This window comes from Moschus berezovskii, chromosome 6, assembly GCF_049115385.1.
Source record: "Moschus berezovskii isolate FMDL1 chromosome 6, NW_MosBer_1.0, whole genome shotgun sequence".
Taxonomy (NCBI): domain Eukaryota; kingdom Metazoa; phylum Chordata; class Mammalia; order Artiodactyla; family Moschidae; genus Moschus; species Moschus berezovskii.
The window spans coordinates 96,310,763-96,327,932 of record NC_142465.1 but is presented as its reverse complement, the minus strand read 5'-3'; the positions used below and the strand labels follow the sequence as shown (position 1 = coordinate 96,327,932).

At 39.7% G+C, this 17,170-nt stretch overlaps 1 protein-coding gene and 1 pseudogene across 1 annotated transcript in view; one reads left to right on the top strand and one right to left on the bottom strand.

Moving 5' to 3' along the window:
• The first annotated feature begins 6,781 nt into the window (after positions 1 to 6,781).
• LOC129536120 (ADP-sugar pyrophosphatase pseudogene) lies at positions 6,782 to 8,454 on the top strand (annotated as a pseudogene).
• Positions 8,455 to 10,167: 1,713 nt separating this feature from the next.
• The window catches only part of PLCZ1 (phospholipase C zeta 1), a 54,117-nt gene continuing 47,114 nt past the window's right edge, over positions 10,168 to 17,170 (bottom strand). The window contains exons 11-13 of the mRNA XM_055395995.2: positions 16,937 to 17,060; positions 11,387 to 11,536; positions 10,168 to 10,253 (exon numbers count right to left, since the gene is read on the bottom strand). Of these exons, the coding sequence (XP_055251970.2) occupies positions 10,168 to 10,253; positions 11,387 to 11,536; positions 16,937 to 17,060 (360 nt within the window). The remainder of the gene's footprint in view (positions 10,254 to 11,386; positions 11,537 to 16,936; positions 17,061 to 17,170) is intronic.

Here is a 17,170-nt window from a genome sequence, read left to right as displayed (position 1 = left end):
AGATCAACTAAGAACATGTACCACAACTGCTGAGCCTGTGCTTTAGAGCACAGGAGCCATAACTACTAAAACTCGCATGCTGAAACTACTGAAACCCATGAGCCCTAGAGCCTGTGCTTGGCAACAAGAGAAGCCACTGCAATGAGAAGCCCATGCACTATAATGAACTGTAGCCCCTGCTCGTTGAAACTAGAGAAAAGCCATCATAAGAATGAAGACCCAACAGAGCCAAAATTAAATTTAAAAAATTTTTTTTAAATGTTGGAGTGAACACAGCATCAACACAAGTTTCAGTAGACCAAGAGACACTGCTTGAACTTTAGGCTTTGGTAAGCACGTGGATTTATTAACCTTGGTAGTTTGTAATGGCTTAGATTGCACCAAATGACTGGTTTTTATCATTAAAGGGATGTAGCATTAAACCTTTAGGCATTAATGAGTACAGACCATGTAAGATTTAGTCTTTAGAACAAAATAGACTAGAAGAGAAAGATAACCCTTTTAAAATTTTCTTAAGCTTTTTAAGCATTAGGTGATAAAAGAACATCAGCTGCTTTCTTTAATGGATTTCTCAGCCATATCTCAAAATAGCTAGGCCAGAAATTTGAACATTAGCTAAATTTAAAGTGTGCTACAAGTTCTAGTAAAGTTAGAACTTAAAATTCTCAGCTCCAGAGACAGATATGTTTGCCTACGATATCAACTTCCCCAAACTGTGTTCTTTTGTGTGTGTGTCTGTGTGTGCGCGTGCGTGCGCATGTGTGTATTATTTTGAAGTGACTTTAGGATAACAGCTGTGGAAGAGATGAGACCAAATCTGCATTCATGTGTCATGTCCACAGTCTTCAGTCACTGAAACAACACAGTCTAAAGGAGGTACTGCATTTGATAATTACAGAAAACTCTAATTATTAGAGTTCAGATATTCCAACCATGCCTCCAATCACAGAAGGGAAGTGGATTTTAGTAATATTTAAATCAAAAAGAATGGGTATTCTTTTCATAAAGAGAATATGCCCTCTTCCTAGGCTGAGGTCAAAAAATAACTGACTGAGATTATTAAATGCCCCAAAACTGAAAAAGCAATTTAAAAGTCTGTGCCGGTTAGCCTCTGGCTCTGAAATTCTGATTTACCCCAGGAATCAAGAAGGAACTGGAATTTCTTACCATCAGAACAAAGGTAGTAGAAAAGGAAAATAAAATAGAAGGCATCAAACAGAGTAGTAATGAGAATGATATTTCCTTGAAAGAAATACTGGGGCCTTAAAAACATAGACTGGGCAGATATGAAGGGGAAATGAGATGCTAAGAGCCAGGAGAGAGAACTACAAAGTGAAAAAGGTGACAGATTCAAATCAAATTTCTCTTGAAAAAGTAACAGAAAAGGGCAATATATTTCAGTTGTTATTGGTTCAGTAGGGAGGAACAGTACCTAAAAAAAGTCAATCAGATAAAAAGAGAAAAGGCCTTGGAGAGCAGCTATCATGACATCCTAGAGAGAACTAAAATTAGAAAAACTTTTAAAAGATTTCTCATAAAGCAGCATCATTTTGTAAGAACAACTGGGAAACCATCCCTCAAAAATTGAGACAGAGTTATTAAGTGATAAGCAAATCTGGTCATATCTGAGAGAGAAACCCAGGAAGACAGGTGTAAAGGATTCCAAGAATTATTTGACTTTCAAAGGAGAAGAATTATTGGCAAGAGGGCCTAGGGGAACATACTTGGAAAATCTCTAGAACTGGTGCTCTAAGGGAAAATGAAGCAAACAGAGGACTGACTGAAGGGAAATCAGACAGGATGGTTACAGGTCAAGACTTGCTCTGGAGCAGATGTTGGTCTGAAAGGAACAGTTTAGGTGAGACTAACCACTTCCTGGGTGGCTCAGTGGTAAAGAATCGCCTGCCAGTGCAGGAGACGAGGGTTTGATCCCTGGGTCAGGAAGATCCCCTGGAGAAGGAAATGGCAACCCACTCCAGTATCCGTGCCTGTAGAATTCCATGGACAGAGGAGCCTGGCGGGCTATAATCTATGGGGTGACAAAAGAGTCAGACATGACTTGCAACTAAATAATGACAACACAACCTACTCTAGAGGTTGTCGTCAAGACTCATGTGAACAAGGGATGTGGAACAAACATGGAACTCACTGACTTCACCTCTCTCAAAACTTTGAGAGCAGAAAGAAAAACAAATGCCTAGGCCACAGAAAAAAGGGATAGGAAAAGTAAACATGGCACTCAGGTCCAGGAAACACTGTTATCCTTATATGAACTACAGAAATAAAGAGACCAAAGATTAAGTTTAAAAAAAAAGGTTATAAATCCAGCTCAAAATATCTGAAAAGAATATTAAAACAATAGGAGGGGGGAAATACCAAAAGTTTTCCTCATGTCATCCGAAAAAGAACTTTAGGGACAGTGGTTAAGACTTTGCCATCCAATGCAGGGGGTGTGGATTTGATCCCTGGTTGGAGAGGTAAGGTGACAATATACAGCCTTGATGCACTCCTTTTCCTATTTGGAACCAGTCGGTTGTTCCATGTCCAGTTCTGACTGTTGCTTCCTGACCTGCATACAGGTTTCTCAAGAGGCAGGTCAGGTGGTCTGGGATTCCCATCTCTTTCAGAATTTTCCACAGTTTATTGTGATCCACACAGTCAAAGGCTTTGGCATAGTCAATGAAGCAGAAATAGATGTTTTTCTGAAACTCTTGCTTTCTCCATGATCCAGCGGATGTTGGCAATTTGATCTCTGGTTCCTCTGCCTTTTCTAAAACCTGCTTGAACATCTGGGAGTTCACGGTTCACATATTGCTGAAGCCTGGCTTGGAGAATTTTGAGCATGACTTTACTAGCGTGTGAGATGAGTGCAATTGTGCGGTAGTTTAAGCATTCTTTGGCATTGCCTTTCTTTGGGATTGGAATGAAGACTGACCTTTTCCAGTCCTGTGGCCACTGCTGAGTTTTCCAAATTTTCTGGCATATATGCAGAGTACATCATGAGGAATGCTGGGCTGGAAGAAGCACAAGCTGGAATCAAGATTGCTGGGAGAAATATCAATAATCTCAGATATGTAGATGATACCACCCTTATGGCAGAAAGTGAAGAGGAACTCAAAAGCCTCTTGATGAAAGTGAAAGAGGAGAGTGAAAAGGTTGGCTTGAAGCTCAACATTCAGAAAACAAAGATCATGGCATCTGGTCCCATCACTTCATGGGAAAAAGATGGAAAAACAGTGGAAACAGTGTCAGACTTTATTTTGGGGGGCTCCAAAATCACTGCAGATGCTGATTGCAGCCATGAAATTAAAAGACGCTTGCTCCTTGGAAGGAAAGTTATGACCAACCTTGATAATATATTAAAAAGCAGAGACATTACTTTGCCAACAAAGGTCTGTCTAGTCAAGGCAATGGTTTTTCCCGTGGTCATGTATGGATGTGAGAGTTGGACTGTGAAGAAAGCTGATCGCCGAAGAATTGATGCCTTTGAACTGTGGTGTTGGAGAAGACTCTTGAGAGTCCCTTGTACCGCAAGGAGATCCAACCAGTCCATTCTAGGGGAGATCGATCCTGGGTGTTCATTGGAAGGAATGATGCTGAAGCTGAAACTGCAATACTTTGGCCACCTCATGTGACGAGTTGATTCACTGGAAAAGACTCTGATGCTGGGAAAGGTTGGGGGCAGGAGGAGAAGGGGATGACCGAGAATGAGATGGCTGGATGGCATCACCGACTCTGTGGACATGAGTTTGAGTGAACTCCGGGAGTTGGTGATAGATAGGGAGGCTTGGCGTGCTGTGATTCATGGGGTCGCGGAGAGTCGGACTGAGCAACTGAACTGATTGACTGACTGACTGGAGAGGTAAGATCCCACATGCCTCTAGGTCAAAAAAACAAAAACATAAAACAACCAGTTCCCACATGCTGCAAATAAGACCTGGCACAGTCAAATAAATAAATAATTTTTTAAAGGTTAAACTGTATACAGATGGAGTGGAAAGTAGACAGAGAGCACTGGTCCCTGTAAATGTGTAGGTTTTTAAGGAATTTAGCACCAACTCCCACCACCATCCCCACCACTACCATGTGTTCAGCTGATGCGTAAGAATGCAAGACACACAGAAGACCAATCTCTCATAAGCTCAAATTCCACTTGAATCTACCCCTTTAGTTTTTAAATGGAAATTTCTAGTGACTGGTAAAAATAACTTACCTCCAAATACTACAGGGAACTCAAACTTTATGGCCTAAGAATCCAGGATGCATCACTAGAAAGCTTTGTTGGTACAAATATTTCCAGAGGGTTGTTACTTTGAAAGAAATGTAATTCAGCAAATGTTTCAGTTCAGTTCAGTTCAGTCACTCAGTCGTATTCGACTCTTTGCGACCCCATGAATCACAGCATGCCAGGCCTCCCTGTCCATCACCAACTCCCGGAGTTCACTCAAACTCATGTCCATCGAGTTGGTGATGCCATCCAGCCATCTCATTCTCTGTTGTCCCCTTCTCCTCCTGCCCCCAATCCCTCCCAGCTTCAATAACTCCTGAAAATAGGATCTAATTCATATAGTCTCTCAATAAAATATTCACTGTTCAAGCCCAGAAGGGCTCCACTAAAAGTAAGCAATTCCATTTTCCTGATCCTAATCTACGACATGAGCTTCCTGCCTTTGTGGTTCCCAAATAACCCTTGAAATTTGCATAAAGTTTTCAAGTGGAATCTGGGATTCACATGCCTGCATCCCTCAAGATACCATATACTCCTCCCTACCCAAAATTTACAAATAAAGACCTCCTTTTTACAGCTCTAGGCAATTCTTCCACACTTCTTTCAAAAACAGGGCAACTTAAGAGCATCCAGCATCAGTGGCCTCCAGTGGACTCCAGTGGCCACCATCTCCCAAACAAAAGTCAAGGTAAGTCTAGACTGTGATCTGCATGTTTTCTATTTGAAGTTCTAAACAACCAGAAACAAGGGGAAAAAAATAAAGGTCGAAATTAATGACATAACAAAACTTTCCTGTCTTTGATCACTACAAGGTAATGAGAGTAACAAAAGGAAGAGTCCAGGTTTGTGTTAATGACCTCCAGCCAAAGACCACCAGAAACACACACAGTGTGTTGACTACTCATTGCAATGAGGGAGATACACAAATGAAGAGCCATGGAGTGTCTCAGCAAAGGACGTACTATTGGATTCAGGCTTGTGTTAGATGATCTGAGAGAAGGTTCAAGGAAGCAGGTGAAGAATCCAAGGGTCATTTACGTTTCCCCTAGGAGTGTTTGGCACTTCTGTGTTTGGACAATATTCATGCTTCTGTCAGGTGCTCCACCATGGTTACAGACTTACAGACTGGTCTCATTTTTCTCCTTATCCATTGTGGTCACATGGTGGCCCTTTTGGGTGTTGATGTGAAATTGTTCACGTCCGGCAAACAAACACCGTAGCCTGACTGTGAGTGTCAGGCCAGCTCCTAGCAACACCAAGGCCTTCCTGACAGTGCAAAGTCTCTTCCTAGCTGTCACTTTACTCAGTTGCATGGAAACGTAAACCAAGGAATGTAACCTAATCTAGGAGGTCATGGATGGCCACCCTGAGGAAGTGACATTTAAACTAGAGTTTAAAAGCTAAAAGATCTTCCATTAGCACAGCTTAGAGGTTCATTTTAGCTGTTTCTTCTGTTTCTTATCCCTCACCAACACTATTATTTTTCTACAAGTGAATTAGGCTTAGAAATAAGTCAAAGCTGGCTTTTCACACCATTCCCAATCTACTCTAATGTGAGAACATCCCTGGCAGTGGAGTTTCTATGGGTTCAGTTCAGTTCAGTTCAGTCGCTCAGTCGTGTCTGACCCTCCGCGACCCCATGAATCACAGCACGCCAGGCCTCCCTGTCCATCACCAACCCCCGGAGTACACTCAAACTCATGTCCACAGAGTCGGTGATGCCATCCAGCCATCTCATTCTCCGTCGTCCCCTTCTCCTCCCGCCCCCAACCTTTCCCAGCATCAGAGTCTTTTCCAGTGAGTCAACTCGTCGCATGAGGTGGCCAAAGTATTGCAGTTTCAGCTTTAGCATCAGTCCTTTCTATGGGTAGTATCTGTTAAAAGCTCTTGTGAGAAAATAATAATAGTAATAATAATGGTACCAGCTTAATTTAAAGGGTAATGTAAATGATAAATAATGCACATAAAATGGAAACAAACATGCCTAAAGATATTCCAAGATTACTGAAAGGAAAATAAAATAATGTTTCCTTTCAAAATTGCATTTCTAATGTAGTGTGGGATATTAAAGATTTTGTCTTCAAAGTTAGTGAGCTGAGTTTGAGTGGTACCTGAAGTAAAGTGAGAAAAGGAAAGATCCTTTTTTCTTCCTTATTTTAAATCTTTTCGGTATAAATGAGAAATAAGTTCTTTCTCCTTCAAGAATTAAGGAACTCTTACAATATTCACCTGGTGAAAGCCTTTAAACTCTCATGGAATTCCAAACCTTCAAAAGGCTTTAGGAGTTTAGAGAAGGTGAAAGCCTTGCATTAATGGGCGGAACAGGCCACTTGTTATTAGGTTGAACAGTAAATGATTTAAATAAGATCCTTCTGGAATGGATCATGCTTGAAAAAACAACTTACAGGGATCCTACTGGTCACACAAGAACTTGTGAAACAGCAAAGCATACAACCAGAGGATAGTCAGGTTATGGGGGTGGCAGTTACCCCAGAGCATCAAAGAACCCTTTGTTAGGAACACATCATTCTAGTGAAGCAGTTCCAACCACCAATGGGAGGCTACTGCCAAGTATTCCCCTGAGTCTGATGGATGACAGCGAAAGCCCAGAAGCAGCTGCTCTTCGGGAGCTCAAGGAAGAAAACCATGTATAAGTGTAACACTGCATGTTCTTCAGCCAAACATATGGATCTGGGTTTGTCAAATTAGTTGCACCATGCACACCTCTACCATAACTCTCAGTGGAGATGATAATGAAAATGTAAGGCCTAAGCCACAGTCAGGAGAAGGAGAATTTGTGGAATTAATTTCCTTACTTCCACATTACAATTGCCTCAAGCTGCAAAAAGAAAAAAACCCAACACCATACCTAAGTTATCCCTCTCTCAAAATAATGCCATTTATGTTATAAACCATGAGCACCCCATCAAAAGACGGGAACTGCTTTTGTTAATTCATATATATATATATATATATAACTGTATCAGTTTGCTATACACCTGAAACAAACACAACACTGTAAATAAAATATAGTACAATATAAAATAAAAATAAGTAACAGACCTTTGGGGCTTTACACCGAGTTAGAGTTCCTATCAGAGGGATAACAGCACCACAGCCGTACTGAATCCTCATGAAGGAGGCACACGAATGACTGGATTACAAGAGTTACAGGAATGAGAGCTGCTCACTTCCCAGAAACTACAGCTCACAGAGAACCAACAAAGGCACGAGATACAGACCATTCACTTATGAATGTGTAAAACTCAAGAAAGTCCACATTATTCCTACAACATGTTGAAAGTGCTTCAGAATTCACACAATACTAATTTTCTTATGGTTCTGGTTAAATTATACATACCAGTTTATCACAAATGGTAAAATCTGAACTCTGTTCAAAGTTTTAAAAGATTACTTAAGAATAGTTTCTTGTATTTCTATGCCACCTTTATAGTTCTGGTTTCTCATTTCTTAATTAGTAAATTCAGCGTGCAGTTTCTATCCCAGGCTAATTTATACACTTCCAGAAGGAACGGCCTCTTAAATCCACAGAGTGTTGAGGTGGGGAGCTCCCAACCATGTCAGATTTGTTTCACATATGATAATGTACATGTTTCAATCCATTCTCCCAAATTATCCCACCCTCGTCCTCTCCCACAGAGTCCGAAAGACTGCTCCACACATCCGAGTCTCTGCTGTTGTCTTGTATACAGGGTTATCGTTATCCTCTTGCTATATTCCATATATATTTGTTAATATACTGTATTGGTGTTTTTCTTTCTGGCTTACTTCACTCTGTATAATAGGTTCCAGTTTCATCCACCTCATTAGAACTAATTCAAAGGTATTGTTTTAAATTGCTGAGTAGTCCTCCACTGTGTAAATGTACCACAGCTTTCTTATCCATTCATCTGCTGATGGACACCTAGGTTGCTTCCATGTCCTGGCTATAATAAACAGTGCTGCAGTGAACATTGGAATGAGTTAGTAAGCTGCAATGAGTAATGAGTAAGTTAGCTGCAATGAACATTGGAATGACCCGCTGAAGAGACGGGATGCTCTGGTAGCTGAAGGGTATCTGAGAGTAGATGCCAGAGTCTATTTCTGTGCTCAGGTCACTAAAACATGCACACGTGAGGCCTTTTGAAGGGCTCTTCCTGAAGGTGGAATGCCAAAGGACAGTAGCCACATTTTTGCACACAGAACCACCAGGCCCCCTTCACTAAGACTTTGCATCCAGCTTAGTTTTCAGGGAGATTTGAAATTAGCTTTTTCATAAAATAAAATCATTATAAATAAATATAAAATCCTTTTGTAATCTGGCAAAAAAGAAGCATTCCTGTGAGAATTGACTGTTCATTCCCCCCTGGGAAGACTGTGCTCATGTGCTCAGTTGTGCCCAACTCTTGTGTGAGTCCATAGCCTGCCAGGTTCCTCAGTCCATGAGCTTTTTTCAGTGCTTTCCTACTCTAGGGGATCTTCCCAACCCAAGGATCGAACTCGCATCCCCTGCACTGCAGGCACCACGCCACTGGGAAAGCCCACTGGGAAGATTATCTCTTGGTCTTAACTCCTGACAGCCCATGAAGCAGGATCTGGATGATTATACACTGAGCAATCTGGGATACCCAACTCCTTATGGGCTGGATATTTCAATTACCAGTGGCATGTTTATTTTAAATATTTAGTTCTGAGGCTAAACCATGATAGTAGGAAAACATGGTAGATAACTTTTTTGTGTATTTTCCTGGCTATCAAGTGATAATGCATTAACAATCATAAACATAGAGTCATTTCTGTTGTTTTAATTATAAAGTCAGATTTAATTTCAACAAATACTTATAATGGCCCTCTATGTTGTCAAAAATTTTACTGGGTGATTTTACCTCACTGCCATGCAACAATGTGGTAGAATCAGTATTAGTAATGCTTGGTTTTTTAAAAAACAGTTAATACTGAACCATATTCTTCTACGTATAACATTTAGTAAAGCAAAACCCTGCTGATGGTGAGAAGCCCAGTATACGAAATAGCACGGGAATTTCAAATCTGACCAAGAGACGAACTTCAATGTACATTTAGTGCAGATTCAGAAGGGAAGTGAAAATCACTCAGTTGCATCTGACTCTTTGAGACCCCATGGACTATATGGTCCATGGAATTCTCCAGGCCAGAATACTGGAGTGGGTAGCCTTTCCCTTCTCCAGGGGATCTTCACAACCCAGGGATCAAACCCAGGTCTCCCACATTGCAGGCAGATTCTTTACCAGCTGAGCCACCAGGGAAGCAGATTCAGACACAATGCAAATTCATTCTGAGATCTGAGCATGTAAGCCACTGTAGTAGATCACCTTTAGAGATACAGAGTCTGGAAGGCAGTCTGAATGCAAATCAAAATCATATGCACTCATAAAAACATCTATGTAATTACAGGGTACCCAATCCAGTGCACAGCATCTGAGAACTAGTCTGAGAGTGTAAGGGCTAATTACTCTCCAGGATGTAAAAGGGCACTAAGCACCTGGAATCCAATTCCTTTCCACTACAATATGCACTAGTGGGTGTCTAGAAGTTAAACACTCTCAGATTTCACATTTCTTTTATACCTCCAAATATTTGCCAACATATCTTATTCACTCAGACGTATTTTAGAAACTTATAAATTCCACTAATTAAACATGATACAAACAGGTTGAAAGAGCAGCCTCAAGAGCAGAGGGGCAAGAGAAATTGGCTGACAAGGATGTCACACTGAGTCGGGACCCGCTGAAGCTTCTGTTTTGTTTCCACTGCTCTAGTTTGCATATTTTAAAGTGAATTTGCTCAGTACTTCAAAATAATTAGTTTTCTTTACATTAAAAGAAAAAATATCTAGACATTCATTCTAGACTGTTTTATTGCAACTTGTAAGCTAACGCTATGTCAAGTACCATGAGTGGCTATCTGATGTACCAAACATAAATAAAAAGGGAAGCGGGCTCAAGACTCTCACCCAGTTTGGAAAACAGAGGAACACGACGGTAACCTGCAAAAGAAATCACATCTGATTAACACAATAAAAATACATTCATCAGCAGGGGCCCCAATAGGGCTCCTGAGAAATAACATACTTTGTTGTTTGTTGTTCAGTCACTAACTCGTGTCTGACTCTTTGCAACCCCATGGACTATACAGCATGCCAGGCTCCTCTGTCCACCACTATCTTCTGGAGCTTGCTCAAATTCATGTCCATGAGTTGGGCTATAGGGATGCCCAAAATATTTTCCACTGCTACAGTGTTAACTGTAAAATGCACTGTATTCTCCTGAATCTCATACTTGGGGTAGATAAAAATTGACTGTCTCATGTCAAGTCTTGTGCTGTCTGTTGCTGTGCCAGAAATCCATGTCCATTGAGTCTGTGATGCTATCTAACCATCTCATCCTCTGCTTACCCCTTCTCCTTTTGCCTTCAATTTTTCCCAGCAAGAAATAATAAAGTACATATAAAATCTAGGACTATGAAGCTATATTCCATCATGTATATTCATTTTCCTCCAAAATAAAATATTTGAAGTTTCTACTCCAACTTCATACTAAGTAAAACACAGCTCATACGTCCCCCCCACCCCGAAAATGTAGCATCTCCAAAATTAGCCATCACCCATCTGCTTCAGAAAGACAGTTTCCTAGGTACATCTCAGATGGTACTAGAAAAATAAATATAAGGATAAAATTGGGAGCACACTGTAAATCACCCCGGAGAGGTGACTGCAAGGCAGCTCTGAAAAGAGTCAAGGTAAGAGTCTTGGTCTCCCTGTATCTTCTTAGGTGGAAAAAAAAAGTCACTGCTTCTCCCTTCTGAATGGTTCCCATCCTTCACTCCTTCATGGTAGTCATGCCTACTGTTAACTGAAACAAAAGAGCTATAATCCACACAGAGAAATTTTCATATAAGTCATGTTTGTCTAATTAGTCTTCCTAGCATTCCCAGTTCCCAATCCCACCTTCCGTATCAGAACATACTTCTATAATTCCACTAGGAATAACTATATATATTTTTTTCCTCTACATATCTGACTGTCATGAAGAGAGCTATTTGGTATATCAAAGAGTCTCTTTGTTAAACTCAAGTTATACATAAATATTAGCACAGTCATCTTACTTTTCAGAATATTACCTCTGTTCATGCATAGAACTGGTAAAGTATATTGTCCAAGAAATTCATTTCCGGCTATTAAACCTTGATTTTCAGCAACAAAACGAATCAATGCTAATTCTGGCACCTGAATAACAAATGTGAATGTTTCATTCCATCTTGGATTAAAAGCTGAAATATAAAGGAAGAGATAGAATTTTTTTAAAAATCAAACTCTGTTCCTAGGGGAAAATGCTTAATATCTGTTCTCTAAAATTCTTATTTTTAACACTTTAATAGTAATAATGAAAGCTGATGGTTTAGAGGACTTAAATCTTTAATGCATCCAATGAGAAAGAAATAATAATGGCAATAATAATACTTATTAGGTGTTTACAAATGCTGGGCAATATTCCAAAACCTTTAAGGAGATAATCTCACTTAATGCTCACACCAGGGTTATCTCTATCCACATTTACAGATGGGAAACTGAGTCACAAAGATGTTTCATAACGTTAAAAAAAATAGCCATTTTTGTGTGTGTATGAAATAGCTTTCAAGAAATAACCATTAAGTAGTGGGGCAGGAAATCAAACAAATGGTGTCTGATTTCACAGCAGAAACGTGTAACTGTTATACAATATGACTGTAGTGTTCAAGCATTTTATCAACAAAGAACTTGAGACAACAGGAAGTTATGTAACATCATTTTTCTAGGTCAGGACATATTATGGGAAGAACTACAGACAGTGGTTGGACTGAGAGCGCACTAATGTTTGCTCTAAAGTCAGCTCTTGATCCTTCTTTTGATTAAATGCTTATTTTCAATCCAAAATTGATGAGTAATCTATGTCCCTAGTGAAATAGATCATCCCAAATACTCTCCTGCCAAACAAGAAATCCAAATTGCATCACAATGTGACCCAAATCAGATAAAAATTAAGCATAATTGAATGGAACCAAGAAATTCTCATCCAGATCAAATAAATGCTCTCACTTTAATTAAAAAAAAGTTCAGGGAAAAATAATGCATTGTTTTCCACGTACAAAGGCAATGCTACACATACTACCTCAACAGATTTGTCCTTTGTGTCATGTTTCAGCACATATCGAAGCTTCTGTGACTATACCATATCTATGCTTTCTATGGTGTATCTGTGGTCACAAGTGCACATTTACTAGACAGGAATTCAGAATTCAAACAATGCTAGTGAAAATTTTATACAAATTGACTCACATTGAAATAATGACCATCTTACCTTGCTCTAATAGAGAAATAATTCAGTGAAGTACAGGAAACATGTTTAGGAGTGAAATCTCTATAGACACTGCAAAATGTCTGCACAAAATTCTTATACTAACTTATTCTCTGTCTTCTAACCCTGCTTGACCATACTCTCTCTTTCATACACACACAAAATCATACATAGATACATGTGAAAGTCCTTTTAGTTGCCAAAATAAAAAAAAAACTAATTTGATAGTTACAAATATAGTTAAAAATCATGGGATTTCCCCAGTGGTCCAGTGGTTAAGAATCCACCTTGCAATACAGGAGACCCAAATTCAATCCCTGTTCGGGGAACTAAGATCCCACATGCTTTGGCGCAACGAAGCCTACCCATCACAAATAGAAAGACCAAGTTCTGCAGCTACTGAAGCCTCTACATCCCAGAGACTGTGCCACAACTAGACAGTCCAGCACCACAAGGAAAGACCCCACATGACGCAATGAAGATACTCCATGCTGCAAATGAATAAATATTTCTAAAAAATCACTTCCTTATTGTACACAAACGTGATTGTTTTCCTCCCAGACTCTCATGTCTTTCAATACACTACCATCACACTAGTAGCTAAGCGATCTCAGCACCCTTCTTGTCCGGCTATCGACATTTTCAGTCCTGCCGGTCTTCCTCATGTGCATCTTCCATTCCTTTTCTGATGGTGCAGCCCTTCTTTAAGACTTGACTTCTGCATCGTATCACAGTGAAACCGCACCCTGACCCTCTCCTGTATTTCTCATCTCTCTCTCACACTTCTTCCTCTCTCACACTTCTTCCTCTCTCCTCTATAGAAACGATCTCTCTTAACACTCAGTTCTTAGTGCTTTATATCCCTGTTTAAAAGATTTAATTTTATTCATTTTATACAGAAAAGAAAGTTTCTAATACTGTGTCATGGCTTTCACGATTTTCCATCCCCAAAGTAAATCTCTCATTTTTATCTCACAACTAATCTTACTTAAGTATACTGTACTTGAACTTTTGTACTTTCTGCCAACATGCTTGAATTTTGTTCTCTCCATGCTTTAGCACACATGTTATTACTTTTGCCTTAAATTCCTTTATCCTAGGGAATTCCCTAGAGGAACAATGGTTAGGATTCAGCACTTTCCCTGCCATCACCTGGGTTCAATCCCTGGTCAGAGAACTAAGATCCCACAAGTCTCAAAGTGTGGCCAAAAATGGAGAAGAAAGAAAGAAAGAAAATTCCCTTATCCTCAATCTCTATAAAAAAGATTCTACTCATTTGCCAAGAACCATCTTCAAATTTTCCCCTTCCATACAATTCTTTGTACTTTCTTTAAAGCACTAATGACTCTTTTGTAACAATTTCACTTACATCTCATATTCCATACTGAACTATAAACTATCTATAATAGAATTAGTTGGGGCATACATAAGAATGCAGTGAATAGAGGTTTCTAAGTTTTTTGATACTTAGAATCAGGCTTTTAACATGATAGGCTCAATGATGTCTGGTGAACCAAACTGAATTTGTGTAGGTGTATTCCCATAAAACCAGGGATGCAAAGAAATTTTAAATGGGAGCTAAAATCACAGTATTACATAAGAAGTGCATGAAATAAATTAATATTCTGTGCATTTAGTTATGAAGACTCAAGTAAGGGGGATGGAGAGAACAAGGGATAGGTTACTAGAAGCTTCCTGATACAGCAGTTACCATTTCTTGACACTGCCATTTCAACTCTAAGGGGAGCCAAATAAGGCAGTCAGTAATGACTAAAATCCCTTCCAGTGATAACACAGGATGAGGTAATAAAACTTTCCAAATCTTTTTTCTCTCTTTTGTTCCTAGGGGCTGAGATGGAGGAATATTTGGGGTTTGGGAGGAGGCAAACATTGTATTTTGAGGAAATTATCACTAAATAAGAAAAAGATAGCTCAAACTACACCTGCTTCTCTGTCCATGCCATTCAACCTGGAGCATATTTCTAGACTCTGAAATGAAGTCCACTATACTTTGAGAATATTCACTCAAAGAAGATTCTACTCTCAAAGGATCAGCTGCAAGTTCTCTTCCTGAGTGATTCTGACTATCTGACCAACAGTCAATCCCAAGAATCTATACTTTTATAAATTTGGAAAACTCAGCAGTGGTCACAGGACTGGAAAAGGTCAGTTTTCATTCCTATCCCAAAGAAAGGCAATGACAAAGAACACACAAACTACCGCACAATTGCACTCATCTCACACACCAGTAATGTAATGCTCAAAATTCTCCAAGCCAGGCTTCAGCAATATGTGAACCGTAAACTTCCAGATGTTCAAGCTGATTTTAGAAGAGGCAGAGGAACCAGAGATCAAATTGCCAACATCCGCTGGATCATCGAAAAAGCAAGAGAGTTCCAGAAAAACATCTATTTCCGCTTTATTGACTATGCCAAAGCCTATGACTGTGTGGATCACAATAAAGTGTGGAAAATTCTGAAAGAGATGGGAATACCAGACCACCTGACCTGCCTCTTGAGAAACCTGCATGCAGGTCAGGAAGCAGCAGTTAGAACTGGACATGGAACAACAGACTGGCCCCAAATAGGAAAAGTGGAGTATGTCAAGGATGTATATTGTCACCCTGCTTATTTAACTTATATGCAGAGTACATCATGAGGAACGCTGGGCTGGAAGAAGCACAAGCTGGAATCAAGATTGCCAGGAGAAATATCAATAACCTCAGATATGCAGATGACACCACCCTTATGGCAGAAAGTGAAGAGAAACTATAAAGCCTCTTGATGAAAGTGAAAGAGGAGAGTGAAACAGTTGGTTTAAAGCTCAACATTCAGAAAACTAAGATCATGGCATCTGGTCCCATCCTTTCATGGGAAATAGATGGGGAAACAGTGGAAACAGTGTCAGACTTTATTTTGTGGGGCTCGACAAGTTGACTCACTGAAAAAGACTCTGATGCTGGGAAGGATTAGGGGCGGGAGGAGAAGGGGATGACAGAGAATGAGATGGCTGGATGGCATCACCGACTTTATGGACATGAATTTGAGTGAACTCCGGGAATTGGTGATGGACAGGGAGGCCTGGTGTGCTGTGATTCATGGGGTCACAAAGAGTCGGACACGACTGAGCGACTGAACTGAACTGAAAAACACTGCAGATGGTGATTGCAGTCATGAAATTAAAAGATGCTTACTCCTTGGAAGGGAAGTTATGACCAACCTAGACAGCATATTAAAAAGCAGAGACATTACTTTGCCAACAAAGGTCTGTCTAGTCAAGGCTAGGGTTTTTCCAGGGGTCATGTATGGATGTGAGAGTTGGACTGTGAAGAAATTTGATCACCGAAGAATTGATGCTTTTGAACTGTGGTGCTGGAGAAGACTCTTGAGAGTCCATTGGACTGAAAGGAGATCCAACCAGTCCATCCTAAAGGAGATCAGTCCTGGGTGTTCATTGGAAGGACAATGCTAAAGCTGAAACTCCAATACTTTGGCCACTTCATGCGAAGAGTTGACTCATTGGAAAAGTCCCTGATGCTGGGAGGGATTGGGAGCAGGAGGAGAAGGGGACGACAGAGGATGAGATGGCTGGATGTCATCACCAACTTGATGCATATGAGTTTGGGTGAACTCCGGGAGTTGGTGATGGACAGGGAGGCCTGGTGTGTTGCGATTCATGGGGTCGTAAAGAGTCAGACACTACTGAATGACTGAACTGAACTGAACTAATGATTTAAACTTCAGAGAATAAATAACAGTGTTAATACTGTATAATGTAAACTGTCATGAGATGCTGGCACACTGAAAATCTCACCAAAGTCAATTCTTTCATTCCTACATTTCCCTTCTGGCAAAAATGACTGAATTATGAATCCAAACACTGTTATGAGTAGGTTTCTATGGCATACTGAGTCAGAAGCCACAGACCTTTGATCTAAAATAATTCAAGCTGTCAAGTAAAACTGCAACACACTATATCAAAGAAATCTTAAGCTCTTTATTTTACACAGAAGCTAGCAACTAGATAGATTTGAGGTCATCAAAATATCTCTCTTAATCAGCCAAACAAGAAAACATAAAGAGGAAGTAAAAATGGAAATAACACTACTTCTTCAGGTCAGATACATTTTTGTATCTGTAATTGAAACTGTATCTAACAACATTAAGTCATTATCAAATTGTTTTTGCTGCATATAATACTTTGGTCATCTTGAACATAATGCAAGGGTTTGCCTTAAGAAAAATAAATATGTATCAAAACTCTATCAATAAATAATTTTTAAGCTTTCCAACATGAAGTCTAATAGACTTATCAATAAAATATATTCAGAGCTCACCATTTTTTCTAATTACACGACTCTGCTGCTTCACTTGATCATTTGGAACCCCAAAAATTTCTACAATCACTAGGGTATCAGCTTTGTTTTGATAACTGGGAGGCAACTGGATACCACTGATGAGCTGCACAAAAATAAGTAAATTGAAGAATTCAGCAGAACAAACTGTATCACTACTAAGTAAGTGATACTTTGAAAGTATCAAAATAAAATGTTTTCCAAAAATTATGATGA